Source organism: Engystomops pustulosus, chromosome 7 (assembly GCF_040894005.1).
Source record: "Engystomops pustulosus chromosome 7, aEngPut4.maternal, whole genome shotgun sequence".
NCBI classification, from domain to species: Eukaryota; Metazoa; Chordata; class Amphibia; order Anura; family Leptodactylidae; genus Engystomops; species Engystomops pustulosus.
The window spans coordinates 82,956,619-82,977,509 of record NC_092417.1 but is presented as its reverse complement, the minus strand read 5'-3'; the positions used below and the strand labels follow the sequence as shown (position 1 = coordinate 82,977,509).

General features: G+C 41.1%; 1 protein-coding gene across 1 annotated transcript in view; it reads right to left on the bottom strand.

Annotated features, from left to right (window-relative positions):
* The window catches only part of ZC3H18 (zinc finger CCCH-type containing 18), an 83,662-nt gene that overhangs the window by 42,646 nt on the left and 20,125 nt on the right, over nucleotides 1-20,891 (bottom strand). The window contains exons 4-9 of the mRNA XM_072117110.1: nucleotides 12,750-12,892; nucleotides 12,552-12,644; nucleotides 11,532-11,689; nucleotides 9,804-9,836; nucleotides 8,412-8,526; nucleotides 3,242-3,498 (exon numbers count right to left, since the gene is read on the bottom strand). Of these exons, the coding sequence (XP_071973211.1) occupies nucleotides 3,242-3,498; nucleotides 8,412-8,526; nucleotides 9,804-9,836; nucleotides 11,532-11,689; nucleotides 12,552-12,644; nucleotides 12,750-12,892 (799 nt within the window). The remainder of the gene's footprint in view (nucleotides 1-3,241; nucleotides 3,499-8,411; nucleotides 8,527-9,803; nucleotides 9,837-11,531; nucleotides 11,690-12,551; nucleotides 12,645-12,749; nucleotides 12,893-20,891) is intronic.

Below are 20,891 nucleotides of genomic sequence, written 5' to 3'. Positions count from 1 at the left end.
TCGTGCTCAGCGCTAAATGTTTTTTCTTTAATCCTTGCCAAAACTGGGGGTTTCTGCATACACTCATACCTATGCAGAGCCACGGATCTTCGCTGCAGTGGGTACTGAAGCATGCATGCACAGAGATCCGAAGAAGCCGGTGGCGAGACTGCAGATTGGATGTGAAAGGATGCAGGACAGCAGAGGCCACTGGGGTGTGGATTAGCCATTGCTCCCACAGCCCATACCGGCTACTCCACCACCCATTGGTCCGACAATAATTTGCATATTTGCTAGAGCCAAGTATTAAAGAAAAACTGTTTAGGGCTGAGGACAAAAGGAAGAACCTACCATTGGATCTACCTTAATAGGTATATTCCTGATGATAGGTTTGGGGGCATGCTGGAGGGGCTGCTGTAGACATTTCATTCATGTGGGGAGACAACTGGACATTTTATTAGAGAGTAGTGGCTGGATTTTCCACCCTAGGCTAATACTCAAGTCAATACAGTTTCCCAATTTTTTTGTTGTAAAATTGGGTACCTCAGGTCGCCTTATACTCGAGTATATACGGTACATGGTTTCAACCGCATGTGATCACCAATACAGGACCCCATCTGTAGTGGATGAACCAAAGTCCTAGAGAAATGCACGCAGTGCAGGCTGAGCGAGTGTACCACAACTCCATCAATGAGTGAGGGCTTGTGGTCCCCAATACTTTGACCCACAGTGGTTGAAATGATTGGACACCCAGTTATCAGACACTCATCCCCAGGAGTCTTTAACAATGCAAACTTCAGATGATTTTTTTTTTTTTAAGTCAGCGTCATACTGCCATTTCTATGATGCCGCATCAGGAGGCACATAATGATGCCTTAGGTATCAGATTAGTAGATACAACCACTTTAAATACATGAAAGGTCATAAACCATTTGTCACACCTGTCACTTTTGATGAATGGGGGGGGGGGGGGGGGGGCTGGGCAGGTCATAATCTCTTGTCAAATAAAGAATGAGGAGCGCTTGAAGAAGGGAAATAACACACAGGTTCACAATGGCCAGATTACCTAGAGGAAAGTACACAACATGGGAAAGTTTGCAGGCAGGTCCTTTAGTCTAGTTACGAGTTTACGAGAGAAATGGAAAGTAACTGGACCTGAGGCACTTTATCTGAATACTGAGAGGTGGTTTTATCAATGTCTGTAAAAGCAAACACTCACCTTTTAAGAATAAATCTCCATAACTATTGCAACTTTATACATACTTCTGGAATAAGCTAGAGAGCTAGATTTCTTAAAATCTGTGCCTTCCATAAGTTTCAACGGGAGTCACAGAAAACGTATTTTGGCTAGCTGAAAATTATGCATCAGAGCCTCATTCTTCAGGCAGATTCAGTTTTTTACCACCTACAAAAATGTATTAGGCTAGTGTTAAGGGTCTACAGTCAGGCACTTCTCCAATAAGCCATTTACAAAAGTCGCCGGGGTCATAACCAACACAGAAAATGGAACCTAAAGCATTGCTTATTGTAGAGTAACTACAGGGGGGATTACAACCACTCCCACACCATTGCAGGGGGTAGCCAGACATGCAGGGGATGAACTGACCACCAGGATTCAATGTTTATTAATGCAGTGATGTCTTTCTCTTGCCCTCAACCATTAGATGAATGGTGGTCGTATCCAAGGACAACAATCTGAGGTTTGCGGGCATTAACCCCTTACACACTGTGGTCACGCAAGAGTCCCGTGTGCAAAATCGGACCCCCGAGGCTGCGTGGCTTCTTCTGGGAGCCGGGTCATGCTGTAACACACTGGGTTTGTTGCCAAAGTACATTTTTCATAAAATCCCTTCACAAAAATGTTCTAAAAAGTGATCAAAAAATGTTATGTGCGCCAAAATCGTACCACTGAAAAGGACAACTTAACACGTAAAAATTAAGCCCTAAACCAGCTCTGTCAACCAAAAAATATTTAAGTAATGTCTCCAAAAAAAATGGCGACCCTAAGAGATTTTAATTTTTCTTCAGTAAAATTGTAAAACTATATAAATGAGGTATCACCGTAATTTTAGTGATCTATAGAACAAAGATAATATATGTTATTTTTATGGTATGGTGTACGGCCAAGAAATACAAGAAGAAAGGAAACCAAAATGTACAATTTTATTTTCCTACATACATTTAAAGAGGACCTGCAACCCACCCCCCAAAAGACCCCCACCAAATATGTCCCCCATAATCCTCTCCCGAGCCCCTTTCTAGCAACAAAATTTTTAAAAAAATTTAGGTACACAAAGTTATTTGGCAAGAGGTGGGATCGATTAAAACTAAGAGGTCGGATCCCCGTATCCTGTCCCCTGGCAGTTGGCCTTATTCATGAGGGGGCCGGCTGACACACCCCCGCCACGCCCCTGTCAGCAGGGACCTGTAAGAATAGCCGTCAGCAGCTATTGTGCAATCGCTGCTGGCTCTCTTTGATATGGGCACAGAGGGACTTATCCACAGTGACAACCGAATATATATAACAATCGTCCGGCGCTGTGAATAAGCCCCTCTGCAGAGAGCCGGCAGCGGTTGCGCAATATTTGCGCTGCTGCTGGCTATTCTTACAGGTCCCCGCTGACAGGGGCGTGGAGGCTGGCCCCCTCATGAATAAGGCCGACTGCCAGGGGACAGGATACAAGGATCCGAGCTCTTATTTGGTAAGTTTTGGCCAAAACTAACTTTGTCAACTTAAATAAAAAAAAATAAAATAAAAAAAAATGTCATTGCTATAAAAGGGGCTGGGGAGAGGATTATGGGGGACATATTTGGTGTGGGTCTTTTTTTTTGGGGGGGGGGGGGGGGGACAGGTCCTCTTTAAGAGTTAATAAAATATCATCAATGAGCCAAATACCCACTAAAATGAAGTATTTGTAAAGTGCATCTAATGTCGCAGAAAATAAGCCCTTGTTTGCCCAAATTTAAAAATAAATAAATAAAGATTGTGTAGCCGTTATAAAGGGACGATGCATAATCTGCTCTGAATGGCGCAGCTTCCCTTTCATACCCTGGTGCGTGCACGTACAGCAAGTTACCAACACATAAGGGGTATTGGCGCACTCAGGAGAAATTGGGTATCAGGGTGACTAAAGGAAAGCCTCCAATGAGCTTCACCAAAGGTCACAATGGGGCAGAGGGGTCCGTCTTTAACTATGGGTCGTCTGTAAGTCGGGTGTCCTTAAGTAGGGGACCGCCTGTATTAAAGGCAATGATCACTTACCTCGGTAGAGTTGGAGACTTTGTTTTAGTTTTATCCTTCTCCTTCTCTTTGTCTTTTTCTTTCTGCCTCTCCTTCTCATCTCTTTTGCTTCGATCTCTCTCCCATTCATCCTTTCTTTTTTGCCGATCCTTATCTCGCTCCCGTTCTCGGTCTCGCTCTCTTTCTCGCTGGCGGCGCTCCCTGTCTCGGTCCCTCTCGCGGTCTCTATCTCGCTGTCTGTCTCTGTCTCTATCACGATCACGCTCCCGTTCTCTGTCCTGTGTAAAGCAAAAGTAAAAAGAAGTTGTGGATGCAGGTGAAACCGATTAAAGCCGAGAGAACATAAAAGGTACCACAAGCACCAATGGGAAGCATAAACCATACTGGACTGAGCATGGCTCAGACAGGCTGAATGAGTAGAGAGAACATAGATAGAATTCATCCTATCTAAAGAAACAGTGATTAACGGTTTGTTTTATACATTGTTCCAGGGCTGCATCTGCGATGAGGAGTGGTGAAATCCCTGCCTCATGCAGCAGATTGCGGACCCTGTCAGTAGTTCCGACGTAATTGATAGGTAGAGGTGCAGCACATGGTGTCTATGCACATCACTCTGCAGGACACAGGCCGGCATGATGTAAACATGCAAGCCGGCCGGTGTCACTATACACAATGTGGCTGCCGGTGGGAGAGGAACTGCAGGGGAGCGCCGGGGCTGTAGGCAAGTACAAAGTTTTTTTTTAAAATTGGTGTCACCTGTATTGAATACTCTTGGGGGGAGGTGAAGGCTCGGCGCAGGCTGAATGTACTGTGGTTGGCGTAGCTCTATATACGGTCTATGGGGGTATCTGTACAAAGGGGCTGGATTTTATTTTGAATTTGCCCTCCTTCTTTCAAGTGTATTGGTTGCCTCAGGGGGCCGATACGATTTAAAGATTTGGAATAACAGGTAGCAATAAGTTACTGCTTCCAATGCCATGTTGGCACTTCACTGTAAATAAGTGGATTTTGGTTGTAGTTTGGGCACTTTGTCTCCAAAAGGTTCGCCATCACTGGCCTAGAGTGTAATTAACCCCTTAACGCCAAAGCCACTTTTCACCTTCCTGACACGGCCCATTTTTTCAAATCTGCCCTGTGTCACTATAAATGGTTATAACTTTGAAACGCTTTAACATATCCAAGTGATTTTAAAATTGTTTTCTCGTGACACATTGTACTCCATGTTAGTTGAAAAATTTTGGTGGTATGTTTTGCATTTATTTATGAGAAAATCAGATATTTGGTGAAAATTTGGAAAAATTCTCGATTTTCGAACTTCAAAATGTTCTACTTTTTTCATACATAGTCATAACAGCAAAAAAACGTAATAACTAACATTAACCGAACGTCTACTTTATGTGGACATGGTTTTTTATGCATACTCTTATTTTTGTAGGATGTTATGGGCCTTTGAACGTTAGGTGTGATTTTTCACATTTTCATAAAAACCGCAAAATCCTGCTATTGAGGGACCTGCTCAGGTTTCAAATCACTTTGAGAGGCCTAAATAAAAGTAAAACACCATAAATTACCCCAATATAGAAACTACACCCCTCAATGTATGTAAAACAACTTTTATGAAGTTTGTTAACACTTTCATTGTTTTACAGGGGTTAAAACAAAATCGGATACAATTTTGAAAGTACATTTTTTTTGGCTAAATGAATGTGTTTTTCAAAAAATGTACAAATTCTCAGCGGATAAAATACCAAAACGCTCCACAAAATGTGATACCCAATCCCTCCCGCGTATAACAATACCCCATATGTGGTGGTGACTGCTGTATGGGCACACGCCAGGGCATGGAGGTGGGAGCTGCGCCATTCAGAGCAGATTATGCATTGTCACTTTTTATTGGCTATACAATCTTTATTTTTTTGCCAATTTGGACATATAAGGGCTTATTTTTTGCAACATGAGATGCACTTTACAAATACTTCATTTTAGTGGGTCATTAGCTTATTTATGGGATTTTATTAACTATTGAGTGTATGGGTGAAAAGAAAATTGTCAATTTTGGTTTCTTTCTTTTCGTATTTTTTGGGGGTCGTACACCGTACACTAAAAATACTATATTATATTTATTCTATAGGTCACTACGATTACAGTGATACCTCATTTGTATAGATTTTCATTTATTTTTACAATTTTACTGGAAAAAAACTAATATAGAGGAAATCTCATTTGTTTTTGCATCGCCATCTTTTCAGAGACGTAACTTTAATATTTTTTTGTTGACAGAGCTACTTTAGGGCTTATTTTTTACGTGTCGAGTTGTCCTTTCAATTGATGCCATTTTGGCGCTCATAACTTTTTTTGATCACTTTTTAGAACATTTTTGTGAAGAGATTTTATGAAAAATTTACATTTTTGGCGAGTTTTTCGGCTTTTGTTTTTACGGCGTTCACCGAGCGGGTCCAATAATGTTTCTAAGTTATTGTACAGATTGTTACGGACGCGACAATACCAAATATGTGGGGTTTTTGGCGATCTTGTGTTTTTTTCACTATATTGCATGTGTATAGGGAATGTGTGTGTTTAGGGGACTTTAACTTTAATTAATTCTTTTTATTAAAAAATGTTTTTATTAAATGTTTTTAACTGTTTTTTTTACTTTTACAGGTAAGCTTGAACAAGTGATCCACTGATCACTTGTTCAAGCTATTCTTCACCTTACACAGTGTAATACAGATGTATTACACTGTGTAATGTAACACACTGAGCATGCTGCGCATGCTCAGTGTGTTACAGCCGGGTCCTGCCAGAAGGTCTCCCGGAAGAAGGATCGCGCAGCCCCGGGCACCGGCAGTCCCGGGGCTGCGATCGGAGCAGCGGACCCCCCCGGTAAGCGCCCCGGGGGGGTCCGATTCACTTGGAATTAAATTTAAATGCCTCTAACACGCCGCGGTCAGCGCGACCGCGGCGTGTTAGGGGTTAACACCCGCGATCGGAGAAATCTCCGATCGCGGGTGTTAGAGGCAGGTGTCGGCTATAATATATAGCCGACACCCGCAGCTTCTGGACCCGGCTCCGTTCAGGAGCCAGGGCCAGAAGCTTGACGTAATAGTACAGGCAGGCCCCCGGGTTACATACAAGATAGGGACTGTAGGTTTGTTCTTAAGTTGAATTTGTATGTAAGTCGAAACTGTATATTTTATCATTGTAGTTCCCGACAATTTTTTTTTTTGCCCCAGTGACAATTGGAGTTTCAAATTTTTTTGCTGTAATAGGACCAAAAATTATCAATAAAGCTTCATTGCAGACAATTTTAAGCTGATTATTGCAGTCTGGGACTATTTTAAAGCATCCAGAGAGCTTCACCAGAGGTCACAGTGGGCAGAGGGGTCTGTCTGTAACTATGGGTTGTCTGTAAGTTGGGTGTCCTTAAGTAGGGGACCGCCTGTACTGCATTTTGCGGGAACGCACCTCCCGCCATGCAGTACTATTACGTCAAATGTCGGGAAGGGGTTAAAAGCTGTTTTAGAGCTTATTTTTTGCGGAACAAGCTGTACTTTTTCTTGGTATCATGTCGGGGTAAATGTTACTTTTTGATGACTTCTTATGCGCTTTTTATGAGGTCAGATGTGAAAATTTCATAATCTTTTCAAGTTTTTTTTTTTTACGTCGTTCACTGTATGGGTTCAGTGACAATTTTATTTTATTGTACGGGTTGTAACAAACGTTGTGATGCCCAATATGTTGTGTTTTTTTTGGTGATTTTCACTTTTTTATGTTTTATTGGATTATTGCATGGGATGGGACTTCAAGGGACTTTTATTCGTTTTTAATACCGTATATTCCGGCGTATAAGACGACCTGGTGTATAAGACGACCCCCCTACTTTCCTGTTTAAAATATAGAGTTTAAGATATATTCGCCGTATAAGACTACCCCTTTTCCAACGCATACAAAACACCGGTAAAAAAAAAAAAAAAAAAATGATTTGAATTTAACATGGTCCTTTTTTTAATTTAAATTCTTATGACATGTATATAGCAGGAAAACTGTCGCTCATAAACATAAGGCATACAACAACAACAGTACCATTACAGCACAGCCCCCAGTAGTATACAGCACAGCCCCCAGTAGTATACAGCACAGCCCAGCATTTAAAAAAAAAAAAAACTTATATACTCACCCTCCGGTGGCCCCGATGTGCTGCGCTGCTCCCCCGATGTCCGCGCGGCTCGTCTTCAGTGTTCCGCACCGTCTTCTTTCTTTTGCTGGGCGCCGCCATTGATCTTCCCCGGCAGGCGCCTAGTATGACGCGCCGCTGCTGGGAAAAACATGGCGGCGCCCAGCAGAAGAAAGAAGACGGCGCGGAAGACTGAAGACGAGCCGCGCAGACATCAGGGCCAACGGAGGGTGAGTATGCGCCCCGATGTCTTTTTGAGGCTGCCGGCAGCCATCGCTGTGAAAACACCCGCGATCAGTGCTAGCGGGTGTTACCGGCAATATGCAGCAAAAACTTACCGGCTATGGAGAGGGCTCAGCCCGTGAGCCCTCTCCATGCACCAGAACCCGACCGCCGCCGTGAATACACGGCGGGCAGTCGGGATTACCAGCGTATAAGACGACCCCAGACAAGACAGAAGATTTTTCTGTCTTCAAAAGTCGTCTTATACGCCGGAATATACGGTAATTTTTTTTTTAATTGCACTTTTTAAAAAAAAAAAAAACTTTTTTTTACTGTTTTATTTTGTCCCAGGGTGGGACATGAACAAGTGATCATTTGATGACTTGTTCATTGTAATATACTGCAATACTAATATGTTGCAGCATATTACAGTCAGCCTACGCATTCTGCATAGGCTGACATCAGCACTGTTAGATCGTGCTATTAGCACGATCCTAGCAGGCAGCTACCATAGGCAGCCCTGGGGTCCTCATCAGGCCTCAGGGTTTCCATGGCAACGATCGGCACCTCCGTGCCATGCATGGAGGGTGCCGATCGTCGTGGCGATTCACCATAGACGCTGAGCCCGGGTGATCGACATGACGCGATACTACGTCAAGGTGCGGGAACAACCCGCATCCTATGACGTAGTATCACGTCAAGGTGCAGAAAGGGGATAATCTAAACTGCAAACCAGACAAAAGCTACAAGGGCCCACTAAATAAAAAATATTACCACAAAGTTGTAGATACATACTCTATAGCGATATGGCTCTGCCTCAGTGTATTGTACACGAAAGTTTTCATACTGCCCTCCACGCCAGCATCTCTCCATTTCAAGGTCATAGTAGGGATCTGCAAAAGGATCAGGCCTGAAAAAAATAAAATGATGCACCAGTGGCGTTAGATGAAGTACCGCAATGTATTTCTATTAAACTTGCTTTGCTAGAAAACAAAATATACACTTCTATTCTTCAATGGAGTTCAAAGGGAAAGACTGCAACAGCAAAGAAGCACAATGGTTATTATTAGGCCCATTACACACAGGTGTCATGCATATGTATTCATCCATTAACAAGAAGCAGTGCTTCTTCATTAGGAGGCAAAATTAAGAAGGAAATTTGAATGTTTCAGCCTGAAATCAGAGTTACATTGCAGGCTATATACAACAATGGGGACCACATAACAGTTCCATGAACAACAGAAATGTTATAAGTACAAAGACTCAAGTTCAATAAATAATATGACAAAACACAAAAATAGCTACACTGTAAAAGTTATACAAAGTTCAATAAAAAGGACTTTCAGACTACCCTAATATAAAGTTATAAAGAGTTTCAAAGCCAAGCATGTGAATGTTGTAAACAATTGCACATTACCCAGTAGTAAAAACACATGGCGAGCATTGCTGCAGGCCCTGTGTATATCGGTGAGATGACCCAACAACCTGCAATACACATGACCAGTTTAGAAATGCTGTATGGTGATGAAATAGTGACCCCGTTATGCTTAAAGGGAACCTGTCAGTCAGAGCTAGCACCCCCACACCAAAGGTCCCCAACACATTTTCTGCAGTGTTTCGTTCTACATGAATTATATTCATCCACTCTGCATTGTAATGTTGTGAACTGAGTCAGCTGGGTGTTTCTAAGACCATAGACTAATCAAGATTGAATGTGTCTGGCCTAAGACTGTGTTCACACATTGCATTTTTGATGCTTTTCTCAATGTTTTAATGTATTTTTGCATTGTGATAGATACTGCCATTTTTTATCATTAAACTGCATATAATACTATGTAATAAAATTGGAAGCTTCACATGCATCCAAAATTGCAACGTGTGAACGCAACTGCATTCACATGTGCCGTGTCAAATGAGTTTTAAAATTTAAATAAAACGCAACAGGGAAAGGCTTGGCCCGATTGCATTAACATTTCCAAAACATTCCTTGTGATCAGTAACAAGCACCAGGTTTTTTTGTTTGGTTTACATGCAAAACTTGTGGTGCTCATTCCCGATCAAAAAGTGTTTCGGAGTAGCCGTTTATTCTTAAATTCTAACTACACCTGAACCAGCAGACTGACACATAATACAGGATGAAAAGATTTGTAGTTGATGGAGGTGGTGAAGAAAGAAGTTGTCACTTACCCATGGGTCACGGTTTCTCTAAATTCTACTTCTCTGTAAAGAAATAAATAAATAATTGAAGACTGGTTTAAACAATTATTAAACACTATTTGAAAGGGAGGGTGGAGATGGGGCAAAATCACAATGGGTTGTTAGCTTGAGCACAATTGCTGGTGGCTATTGTTATCTACAGTCTCAGCATAGTAAAGGCATCAAAAAATGACTTCTGTGGATTCAGGTGCTAGCCACTATGAGATTATGGAGGAAGGAGCACCACAAGTCCTCAGTATAAGCCACTTTCATTCTGGCAGACATCAGCAGACATTTACAATTGCAATGTATGGGGTTGGACCTCGGCCCGATTGCACATGTGTTTCTATGAAAACGCATGCAATTGGTAACCAGAACCCAATGTCTTGCATTAAAACAATGCAAGACCACGGGTTCTGGGTACGATCACACGCTGCAGTTAAAACTGCATCGCAAATCAGCTTTGAGGTGGTTTTAGGTGCAGTTTTGTCAATTGAACAGGTGAAGGACATGAAGTGATAGAGTGATTTTGAAGAGGAAACCTGTTCCACAAATCTCATTCACCCGTTCAGTTCATGTATTTCACCTGTTAAATTGACAAAACTGCACCTAAAACCTCCTCAAAGCTGATTGTGATGCAGTTTTAACTGCCACGTGTGACTGTACCCTCTGGTTAACAATCACTTGTGCGTGACCGCACACCCTAAAGATCACACATCAGGGGGGACTGAAGTGCTTTTAAAACTTGTTTTTTAAGTCTCTGTTCATAAATTCACCCTTACACGGCCTTGCAATAGCTGACAGAATAATCATTTTGTCAAGTAGTCTTTCCATCTGTAAAAGGTGTGGAAAGCTGCATGCGACTTGTTGACAGGAAAAAGTAGCAAAAACCGTGATTGCAACTTTTTACTGTCAAAAAGCCACCAGTTTTTGATAAATGTCCCCTTCTGTGTGTTATAAAGAAGGCACAGCTACAGAACTACAAATTATAATGGATAATGCTTCATGTTCTGAACCTAATTCACTGGAGCTTTACACAGGCAAAGTAAAGATCCCCATATCAATAACCTTAATATGCCTACTCTGCAAAACAAATACTCCTTTAGTCCTCATGTACGCAAACGTGAAATAGGGATTAGTGCTAGCCATTTTTTTTCCAGTGGCTAGAACAGGTTCCCATTTATTTCTATGGGCTCATACATACAGCTGTGGATTCCACTGCCCTGTGCATGAGCCGACTGCCCGATACGCAAAGGATAGTCCAGCTTCCTGCCCAGGTTTTCAGTCTTTCTATTGCCATTGGCGCACAAGAGGATCTCATCCACAAAAGACATTTGGGTTACAAACAAAGGTTTCCAGCCCGACAATCTGAACATGCTGACGGGAATTTAATATGGCTTACCGACCGCATTATTTTGTAAACACAGACAGTCTGCACCTTCCGCCTCAATTATTATCCATGCACAAAAAAATATTTATTTTTTGGTGCACATATGCTGCTGCCATGTGCCACATAAAATAAGTCTCTGCAGAATACGTCACCAGTCATTTCCTATGGCACAGGTAATAAATACCCCTTGTTTGCAGGAAGCCCAAGACTGCATATGTAGGGCAATGAGCATTAAAAATTTATGAAAAAAAACAGATAGTAAACAGTTCAAGATAAATGGATCATAAAAATGGTTGTGCAGCAAGAATCTTACAGGCCTAAATACACACCCAGTTTCACGAACTTCTCTGGTAATCCGATAATTCCAGTCCCGTAAAAAATCATTTTCTTTATCAAATTCCCTTTCATCTTCTCCAATAGTGACTGTGAGACGCTTTTCTTCAAAGTCAGGTTCTTGCTCTTTTCTCATAGTGGCTTTTTTTAGCACCTAATTTACAAAAGAGAGAGAAAAAAAAAGACTTGAATTAAAAGCAAATGTATATATTAACACATACATCAGCTTAAAAAAAATTATAGGAGGATATAAAAAGCATACAGGATTATTAAAATGGGGTAGAGCTGGGTGATTTACCCAAATATAAATCTAAATTCCCTCACCCCTCCCCCCACCCAAGGCAAAAGTAGATTTTCATTTCTATATTTCATTTTTGCGCCTAAACATATCTATGTTAACCCACCTCCCTATGTAGCTTCTACTTATAACTGTATGCCCCATGATCTTTCTTTGTACTCCACTTATGTTGTATCTCTAGAGAGGATTAACAGCTGCTCAGAGCGGGAGCCATCCACTGATGTTAACTGTGCCCCTGTGAAAGGTACCGTATATACTCGAGTATAAGTCGACCCAAGTATAAGCCGAGGCCCCTAATTTTACCACAAAAACCTGGTAAAACTTACATTTTTTACTCAAGTATAAGCCGAGTTTGGGTTTTCAGCACATCTTTTTGTGCTAAAAAACTAGGCTTATACTCGAGTATATATGGTACTTTTAACAAGAACCAAAGTTCTTGTTAAATTGGGTTTTCCAGGTAATTCCGGAAACACAGTGGCCGGCCAAAAATACCCCAATCACCCTGCTCCTGGTTTTGGCACTGCAGGAGAACCAATTTCATCATCTTTTGCAAAGGCATGTCCAAAATTTCAGTAAAACCCCTTTAACAGCGTGCATATTTATGAAAACATTTTATTCCTAATTTTTTTTGGTCTTTCTAACCTAAAAGCTGATAGATAAGTAACAGTAAAGGAGAAAAAAAGACCTATAATAATTTTTTAACGCTACTTCCTGTTACCTCTTTAGCATGTCGAAGGCCCCTTTCCCAAGCAGTCTCTGTAGGGGGATCTTGGACTGGAGGAATAAGTAGTTCTTCAGACGCTGGAACTCCCTGAAGAAGAGAAAAATATCTGTATTAATGGCTCAATATCATTTAAAGACAGATTTTAATGACAAAATGGCTGACAACTGGAGGAGACACAATGATATAACTTACCCATACATTCTGAGCCAAAGGGGCCACTCCAACAGAGGTTCCATTTGGAGAAAATGGGTCGGGTTTAGTTATGAGTGAATAATTCCCCTTATCGTTCATACCAGGATGTATAAAACGACAGCTCATACCCCACGTACAATTCCCTAAGAGAGAGACAATAGTTAGTAGCATTTAATAAACTACTGTATATTTTATTATTGTAACCCCAGTCAAAATTTTTTCAGTCTCCGTTTTAATTTTAAAAATGTTGGATTATCATAAGAACCAGGATTAACAATAAAGGTTAGTTTCAGACACCAACATGTAAGTGGGCTTGGTTTACAATCCTTTATCCTTGTGGTAAATGTGATTTAAATTGGAACCCACATTTTTATCGCAGTTTCAGGTTCTCCAAGAAAAATTTAATCTACGATTCAAGCCATTTTCGTTGACAGATGGTGGTAAACATCGTAAATCAAAATGGGTAAAAATTGTTGAAAATGGTGGAGAAATACACATTGGATCAAAAATCTAAAAAACATGTTACAAATACTTGAAATGATGTGGGAGGGATCTAATTTCTTTATGTAGAAACTACATTCAGCGCAAGGCTGAGCTCACATCACATCAACATCAACATACATTGTAAGGAGACATTGGGGGGTGGGGGGGGGGTTCTGATATGTCCTTACAACTTGTGGCACAGACATCTCCCACTGTATATAGGCTTATACAGTAGGATATATGGAACCCCACCCTAGCCCCGAAATTGGTTCTGATGTGTATTTTATAGAAATATTCTCTTTTTGAACACATGATTTTTGGCGAATACAGCACCGTTAGTCAACAAAATTGAACTAGGTCAAATCAATGTAATATTTCCTGGGGGATCTGAATCTGCAATAAAAACGGGGGTTTTTGAGTTGGCCCGCCCAAAACCCAATTTTTGTGAAAAATATTTGACACAATTTTATTTTTTTGATCAAACATGTATTTTGCAAGATATTCCTCCGTTCCGACAATTTTGTTACACCCTCCGTGATATATATATATATATATATATATCTTAAATAGTGGAACAACACAGCAAGCAGAGGGATCAGGAACCCAACCAAGGTGCAGACTTCAACAGACCTGATTCAAGGGAATCTATAGGAAATCTCAAAAAAAAAAACAAAAAAAAAAACAAAAAAAAAAAAACAGGGAAGCAGTAGTCCTGTGAAGTGTGAAGATTTATTCTACCAAGGGCAAGATGTGATGTTTCATCTCCTCAATGGAGCCATATTCCACCAACCATGAAAATAGTTCCATTGAGAAGCTGAAATGTTGCATCTTAAATCTAGAATACCTTATATACTCGAGTGTAAGCCTAGTTTTTCAGCACAAAATTTGTGCTCAAAAACCCCAACTCGGCTTATACTCGAGTCAACTAAAAACATAAAGACAAAACTCACCTTTCTGACGTCACCCATAGGTCCTCTTCTGTCTGAGACAGTCTGAAACAGAAGAGGACCTATGGGGGACGTCGGAAAGAGGAGTACAGTGTTATTTTTTTTCCTACTACAGGGGCTGGGCAGGCTGTATGCTACAGGGGCTGGCAGACTATATACTGGGAGGCTGTAACCAATGCATTTCCCACCCTCGGTTTATACTCGAGTCAATAGGTTTTCCCAGTTTTTTGTGTTGAAATTAGGGGTCTCGGCTTATACTCGGGTCGGCTTATACTCGAGTATATACGGTAAATGTTCTCACTTGGCAGGACTGCTGCTTCCCTGTGTGTTCTTTGGAGATTGAGGGAGCAGAGATGCAGCAGAGAAGTCCACAGACAGCAGAATGAGAACAGAAGGTTAAAGCTGAACTCCTTACACCCATGAAAAGTTCTGTATGGAGATCAGTTTATAAAGTTATTGACCATCAGGCTGCATTCACACTCGACATTTACATTCCATTGAGAAACGCAATACAACAACTGAGCGGATGTGCACAACACTGTGCTAACACTTGTGTTTACAAAACGTCACGTTAATGCAATGTGTTGAACTGTTGGCTAACATTTATTTCAGTATATAACAAATGAAATAATAAAAAAAAAAAGTACAAGTGGAAAAACCCAGAATTTTACTGTAGCCTTTACAAACAGCCTACAATCTCAAAAGATACACAGGACAGAGCTCATGTGATGTGCATGGACTTTAGTAAGGAAACCTGGAAACAGTTTATTGAACAGTGCACCAAAAAATTCCTGTCACGTGATCCCATCTGTGTACTTAAGGTACGACATGAGAGGGAAAAAAAAAAAAAAAAAAAAAAAAAAAGCAAAAATACCAGTACATTAGGGGAAACCCAGAGTAAGCAACTGAGCAGCACGCCCAGTAATGATGCCATATATAATCCAACTGCATGAAGGAAGTGGCAGGACATTAGAGGCACAACTAAAGAAAGTCCTCACACTTTAATAGTCCTGGAAGTGGTGGGACCACAGCTACAAATGATGACAGACATTCAGCACATGGCACTCAGCCCTTCCCACTCCATAGTTTCCATTTCTTAACTAAATTCCAAATGGAAGGCCATGAAGACGAGGCGAAGAGACACAACCAAGTCTAATAAGAAGTAAGATTGAAGTCTATACCCATAGGAATTAAGGCAGGGATATTATTGACTATGCAAGGCACGAGCAGTAACAAGACAAGCAGAACTACTGTCTTCACATATCCACAAGAAACAAAGGGGGAGGTGGCTGAACGTGAAAGACAGAACATGCAATGGCTATTGTGCTTCAGATAAACGCCTGGAAATCGTCTGCTTGAGGGAAGTAAGAGCTCTTCTCTGCAGGCGTGCAGAGACTTGTACCCGATGACGATGGTATACGGAAGCATTCAGTAATCCGGGATGGGATAAGGAAAACATTACATTACCTTTTGACTACGTTGTAGGCAGCCCCCTTAACATCAAGCATGACTTTCAGGAAGCCAAATGAGATGATGAGGGATAAAAGGCAAACCAGTCTATGAAGAGGCAATGTATATTAAAGATGTCATATACTTTGCTGGTGGACAACAAAACTGTGGGGGTTCGTCTTTACCATTCACAGGTTGTTTGCACTCAGGTAAACAGTGTTACCAACAAGGTCTCTCAGACCAACTATTGACCCCCTTACACCACCTCCACACCAAGGGGGCATGTGGCAGAGTGGGCCAGCATGGAGCATTACTGCCACCAGTCTGCACACCAGCTAAACCCTGCACAGAAACGTCCTGTCGCATGTCAGCCCCCGGATAGATCAGCCTTTGGATAAATTCACCATGAAGGGGATCACATGGTGCTTGAGAAATCCCCTCCATAGAGAGAAGCAACAATAAGGAGATTGATTAAAGTCAAAAGCATAATGCAAGTTAGATGGTCAATCCAACCCCCTTCTCCGCAACCTCAAAGTCCTGTGTCTACGCCAGGATTCTGCAGTTCAAAAATAAAAGTCTTGCAACACATTTATTAGGAATTTAGACTATTTTATGCACATTATAGACTTGTATGAAAAGCAGACATGGCTTCACTGTAAAGGTTCCTCCAGCAATAAAATAGGTTGGGGTGCTAAAAGGTTAATTATTGTGGTGCAGCAAACCAAACCAACTAATAGGAGGTTCTAAGTATGACAGTGTTTTACAGTGCTGGATTTATCATTCAGCATCAGACAATAATTAATCTGCCTCATTAGAAGACTTTTCTAATGACCAATACATTAATCCATCTACCAATTTCCCTTTCCTGGAACAGAAAGGACTCTACTCTATATTCAAGAAGGTTTTAGGTGTAGATTTAAAATTAAAGAATTTTTTTGTTTGGAAAAAAAAAATAAAAAATCACTGAAGTTTTAAATTTGAACCATATTTTCCAGCCCTACCCTCAACTGGGCAACAAATCGGTATGTCTCACATTCAACAACCTCTCTGTAAACTATAAAATTGAGTATTAAAAGGTGACAGTAAGAGTGGGGAAGAGTGACTCATAGGCCAGTGTCCCAAGAACCGACCTTACTACATAGCAGACATCAATATAGAACAGGATATTGCATCATATTGGTATAGTAAGTCTTCTAAAAAGGTAATACCTGAGGATTAAGTTTTACATTAAAAAAAAGTTGGCAAATGGGAGAACGTTGCTAAATATAATTTTAATCCCTTTGTGGCCGATGGTCATCGGTCCCTAAATGTCAAGGTCAATTTTTGAAGTTCTGCTATGCGCTTTAAAGAGAACCCGTCATGCAAAATAACCCCCCTAATCTAAATAGATTTTCATAAACTGCAATTAGAAAGCATTGCCTCTATCCCTTCATTGTCCCTCTACATGCCTGTAAACTTAAGCAATGAGGTCCTAAACCAGTAGTGGCGAACCTATGGCACGGGTGCCAGAGGTGGCACTCAGGGCCCTCTCTTTGGGCACCCAGGCCATCGCCCAGCCCAAAGGTCACCAAAGAGGTGTGGACAGAGCTTGATTATCATTGTATCCTCTTCTCCAGACCCATGATTCATCCTGTTAAGAGGACTTTAGAGGGAAACAACAATAACAATCCGAATTTCTCCTTCTTTCTCTTGTATTGGTGTCATCAGGGCACCAATACGTTTGAAACCTGTGAGGTAAATGAAAATTGTGATATCTGGCTTTAGCTTGTAGTTTTGGCGCTTGATGCATAAAAGGTTTGCCATCACTGTCCTAAACTGTATGCAAATGACCTGTGAGATGTCCAATGAGTCATTAGCATATTCAAGCTGTCCAGCTTATTCATGAGTGGGAGGCACAGCCACAACCCCAATGCTTGACTGACAGCCTGTATAATGATGTGCTTCCCCCTGCAGCCTGTGTGTATAGGAGAGATACAACAGCTCCAGGCAGCCATGTGTATTAGCAGGATGCATCAAGTCAGCAGATGCAGCACACACACTAGCAATGCTTTACTATACATTACACACAGACATGAGCAGCGGGAGGAGAGGGGAGGGGGAACAGGGGTGACATCACTGCCTCTAACCATGTGACCAGCCTCATTTACATAATAAAGAAAAGATTATTTTATAATGATTAATGTATGAAATAACTAGATAAAGGCTGGGATGGGATCCTTGTGAGCTGCTCCAACAGGTAGAGGTGACAGAAATAGTGACAAAGACCTGATGACAGGTGACCTTTAATTGACAATATCTATTTTCTTTATAAAACTTGCCAAAAATTGACAATAAAAAAATAGTAACTTTTATGAAGTAAGGATTGTGTATGGATGCTTAACAAACAGAGATATCCACTGTTATCCAAGTTACAATCAGAAATAAAAAGCTGTGCATTAAAATCACCTGACGTCAAGTACTGGAAATGCTATCTACTCCTATACACAAGTACCTGACATGCTCACTTCTCCTATACACGTAAGAGACACAGACATCTGCTACACAAGTGCCTGACGTGCTGTGTCCTCCCACACATGGCTGCATCTAGAAACAGTTGAATTTTTCATACAATGGCAAAGAGCGCAAAAACAAGCGGCTATAGGTTGGGGTGCTAAACGGTGCCCCATTGATTTTGTCCCTATTACAGTCAGAAGAAGGGAGTTTTCCCAAAAACGTTGCTTTTTGCACTTAATATGATCCTTTATCTATTTCTATACACGGTAGTATTATGAAATAGTAATATTGATATTTTTATATTAGCTGTTTTTATTTGTATGACGGTTTTATTCTGAATAAATGTCTACACTGCATACCACCAAGTGGTAAACAGGTGAACAGTATTGCTTACTATATACACCGCTACACTGACGGCATCAAACCAGGCGCCGTCCTCCTGTTGTTCTCTTTTTATTTTATATGAATTTTTCATAAACACACAGGCTGCAGGGCGCACAGCAGACAGCACCAGGAGTGTCATATCATTATACAGACTGTCAGTCAAGCACTGGGAGGTGTGGCTGCGCCTTACACATGAATAAGCTGGACTACTGAATATGGCTCATTGGACTCCTCTCAGGTCATTTGCATACAGCTTTAGGACCTTATTATTAAAGGCATGTAGAGGGACAATGTAGGGATAGGGGCAATGCTTTCTAAAGGCAAATTTATTAAAATACATTTAGTTTAGGGCGGGTTAATTTGGCTGACAGATTCTCTTTAAATGGGAGATTCACCTGTTTAATTTGACAGCAGAATTGTGTGTCATGGTGCCAGGGTTCAAAAGATATAGCCATTTGAAGTGAGCCATTGTCATGACATTTTTGAATGTTCTGCACAGAGCCTATGAAAATAGGACGTATATAGCTATATGGCAGTTGAGAGGGGGTTATAAACTATATAGAAATCAGGAAATTTGCCCACACAATGGAACTGGCTGCTATCATCATGGTGTAAAGGAGATTTAGCAAGTCTACTCTACCGATTTACTGCTGGCGTAAGGCTCCATGCACGTGTCTGCATGAGCAGAAGTGTGCCGTGATTTGTAATTTTTTGGTAAAGAATCAACAAGTAGAACACAATTGTGAAGTGGAATGAAATCCTTCATGCCATGATGAAGGATTTCCCAGAAACGCGTAGGAAATAACTTTGTGTGTGTTTGTGTGCTCTACATCAGTGATTTTCAACCAGTGTGCCGCGGGGAAAGTTCCCCAAACTATGGTGCCCCCTGTGTTTTGTTTCCCGGCAACGCGCAGCGATGCGCAGGAACGGCTTCTTACAATGTAGGAGACGTGTACAATAACACATGCGCAAGCTTTGAACCTCGTGCGACAAAATGGCGTCACCGAGGCCGGCGCATCATCCTGAGAGCGGAGAGACTCTCGCATTTGCCCACCGCCAAGGTAATGCCCACCAATAATGCTGACTATATGAGCTTTTGCCTGAGTATATGAACTGTTGGCAGAATACTCAGCATATGAGCTGGTACTTTTAGTACTCCAGCAGTATACTGCATATAACAATGAGAAATGTAAAATGAGTAATTCTATAGTCATGAGGCTGGAGTACTACAAGTACCAGCTCATATGCTGAGTATATGAGCTGGCACTTGTACTCTGGCCTCATGGCCATAGTACTTCTCATTGTACCCCTTTATTTTGCAGTATATGAGCCACATAATAATCAGCACCATATACTAAAAACAGGGAGAAACTGAGAACTATTGAGGAAGAGCTTTGTGTGTGTCTTTCCACCATTCCTGCCAGGATATCCCTTTTGTGTTTATCGAAACAGGCCCAGGTTTCACACTGAGTGAGTAAAATAAATTTAGAATCTATATTATCCACTATATGTATAATATGACTGTTTTAGTGTCATTTTGTGCTATTTTGGTTGGTGGTGTGCCCCAGGATTTTCTAAGTATAAAAAGTGTGCCGCGGCTCAAAAAAGGTTGAAAATCACTGCACTACATGTTTACTGGATTTCCCCGGCCTGTTGTTTGAAGCTGGACTCAACGTGAATTTCTAAAGCCGAGGTATGGTAAGTGTAAATTCACCTTTTTGTCATAAATAAATTCAAAATATATGAACCAAAATTTCCCACTAACTTGTATTACAAAATGTCACGGTAAAACAAACTCAAATACATTTAGGTAAATTTAAAGCCTTCTAAAGTTATAACTAGAGAAAGTGACTGCTGGTTTTTAAAAATGGGTGCAAATGGGCTTGGTCACTAAGGGGTTAAAGTCAGATCTGGATACAAAAAGATTTGCCAAGAAGGAAGCCAAGACCTGCTGCTGTACAGTGTTAAAAGCTGCAGCAAGGAGGGGCTCTGGTTACACATCCAGAAGCCCTTCAGACTCTGAAGCATTTTAAAAGTTGATTTTAGAAGGAAGTCCCTGAATAACAAATATAAGAAGATTACCACAGTCACTGTGCCTTGATCAGTTAGTAAGTGTCCCTGGTTTATCTTGCTTGATTTTGATGGTATATTTCCTTTAAATCCATTATCTCATCCATCCTAGCAGGCTAATCTTGGCTAATAAACCCCCATAACTTTTGATGGGTGACACCTAGAACCACAGTTTAGTTCTCATCAAAAAGGGGAGAATCTCTTGTTCAATTATATACTAGGAATGTGTTGTGTGAATCCGTTACTTTCTGTTAACCCCTTAAGGACGCAGGGTATTTTCGCTAATTTCTCGCTCTCCATCTTCAAAAATCCATAA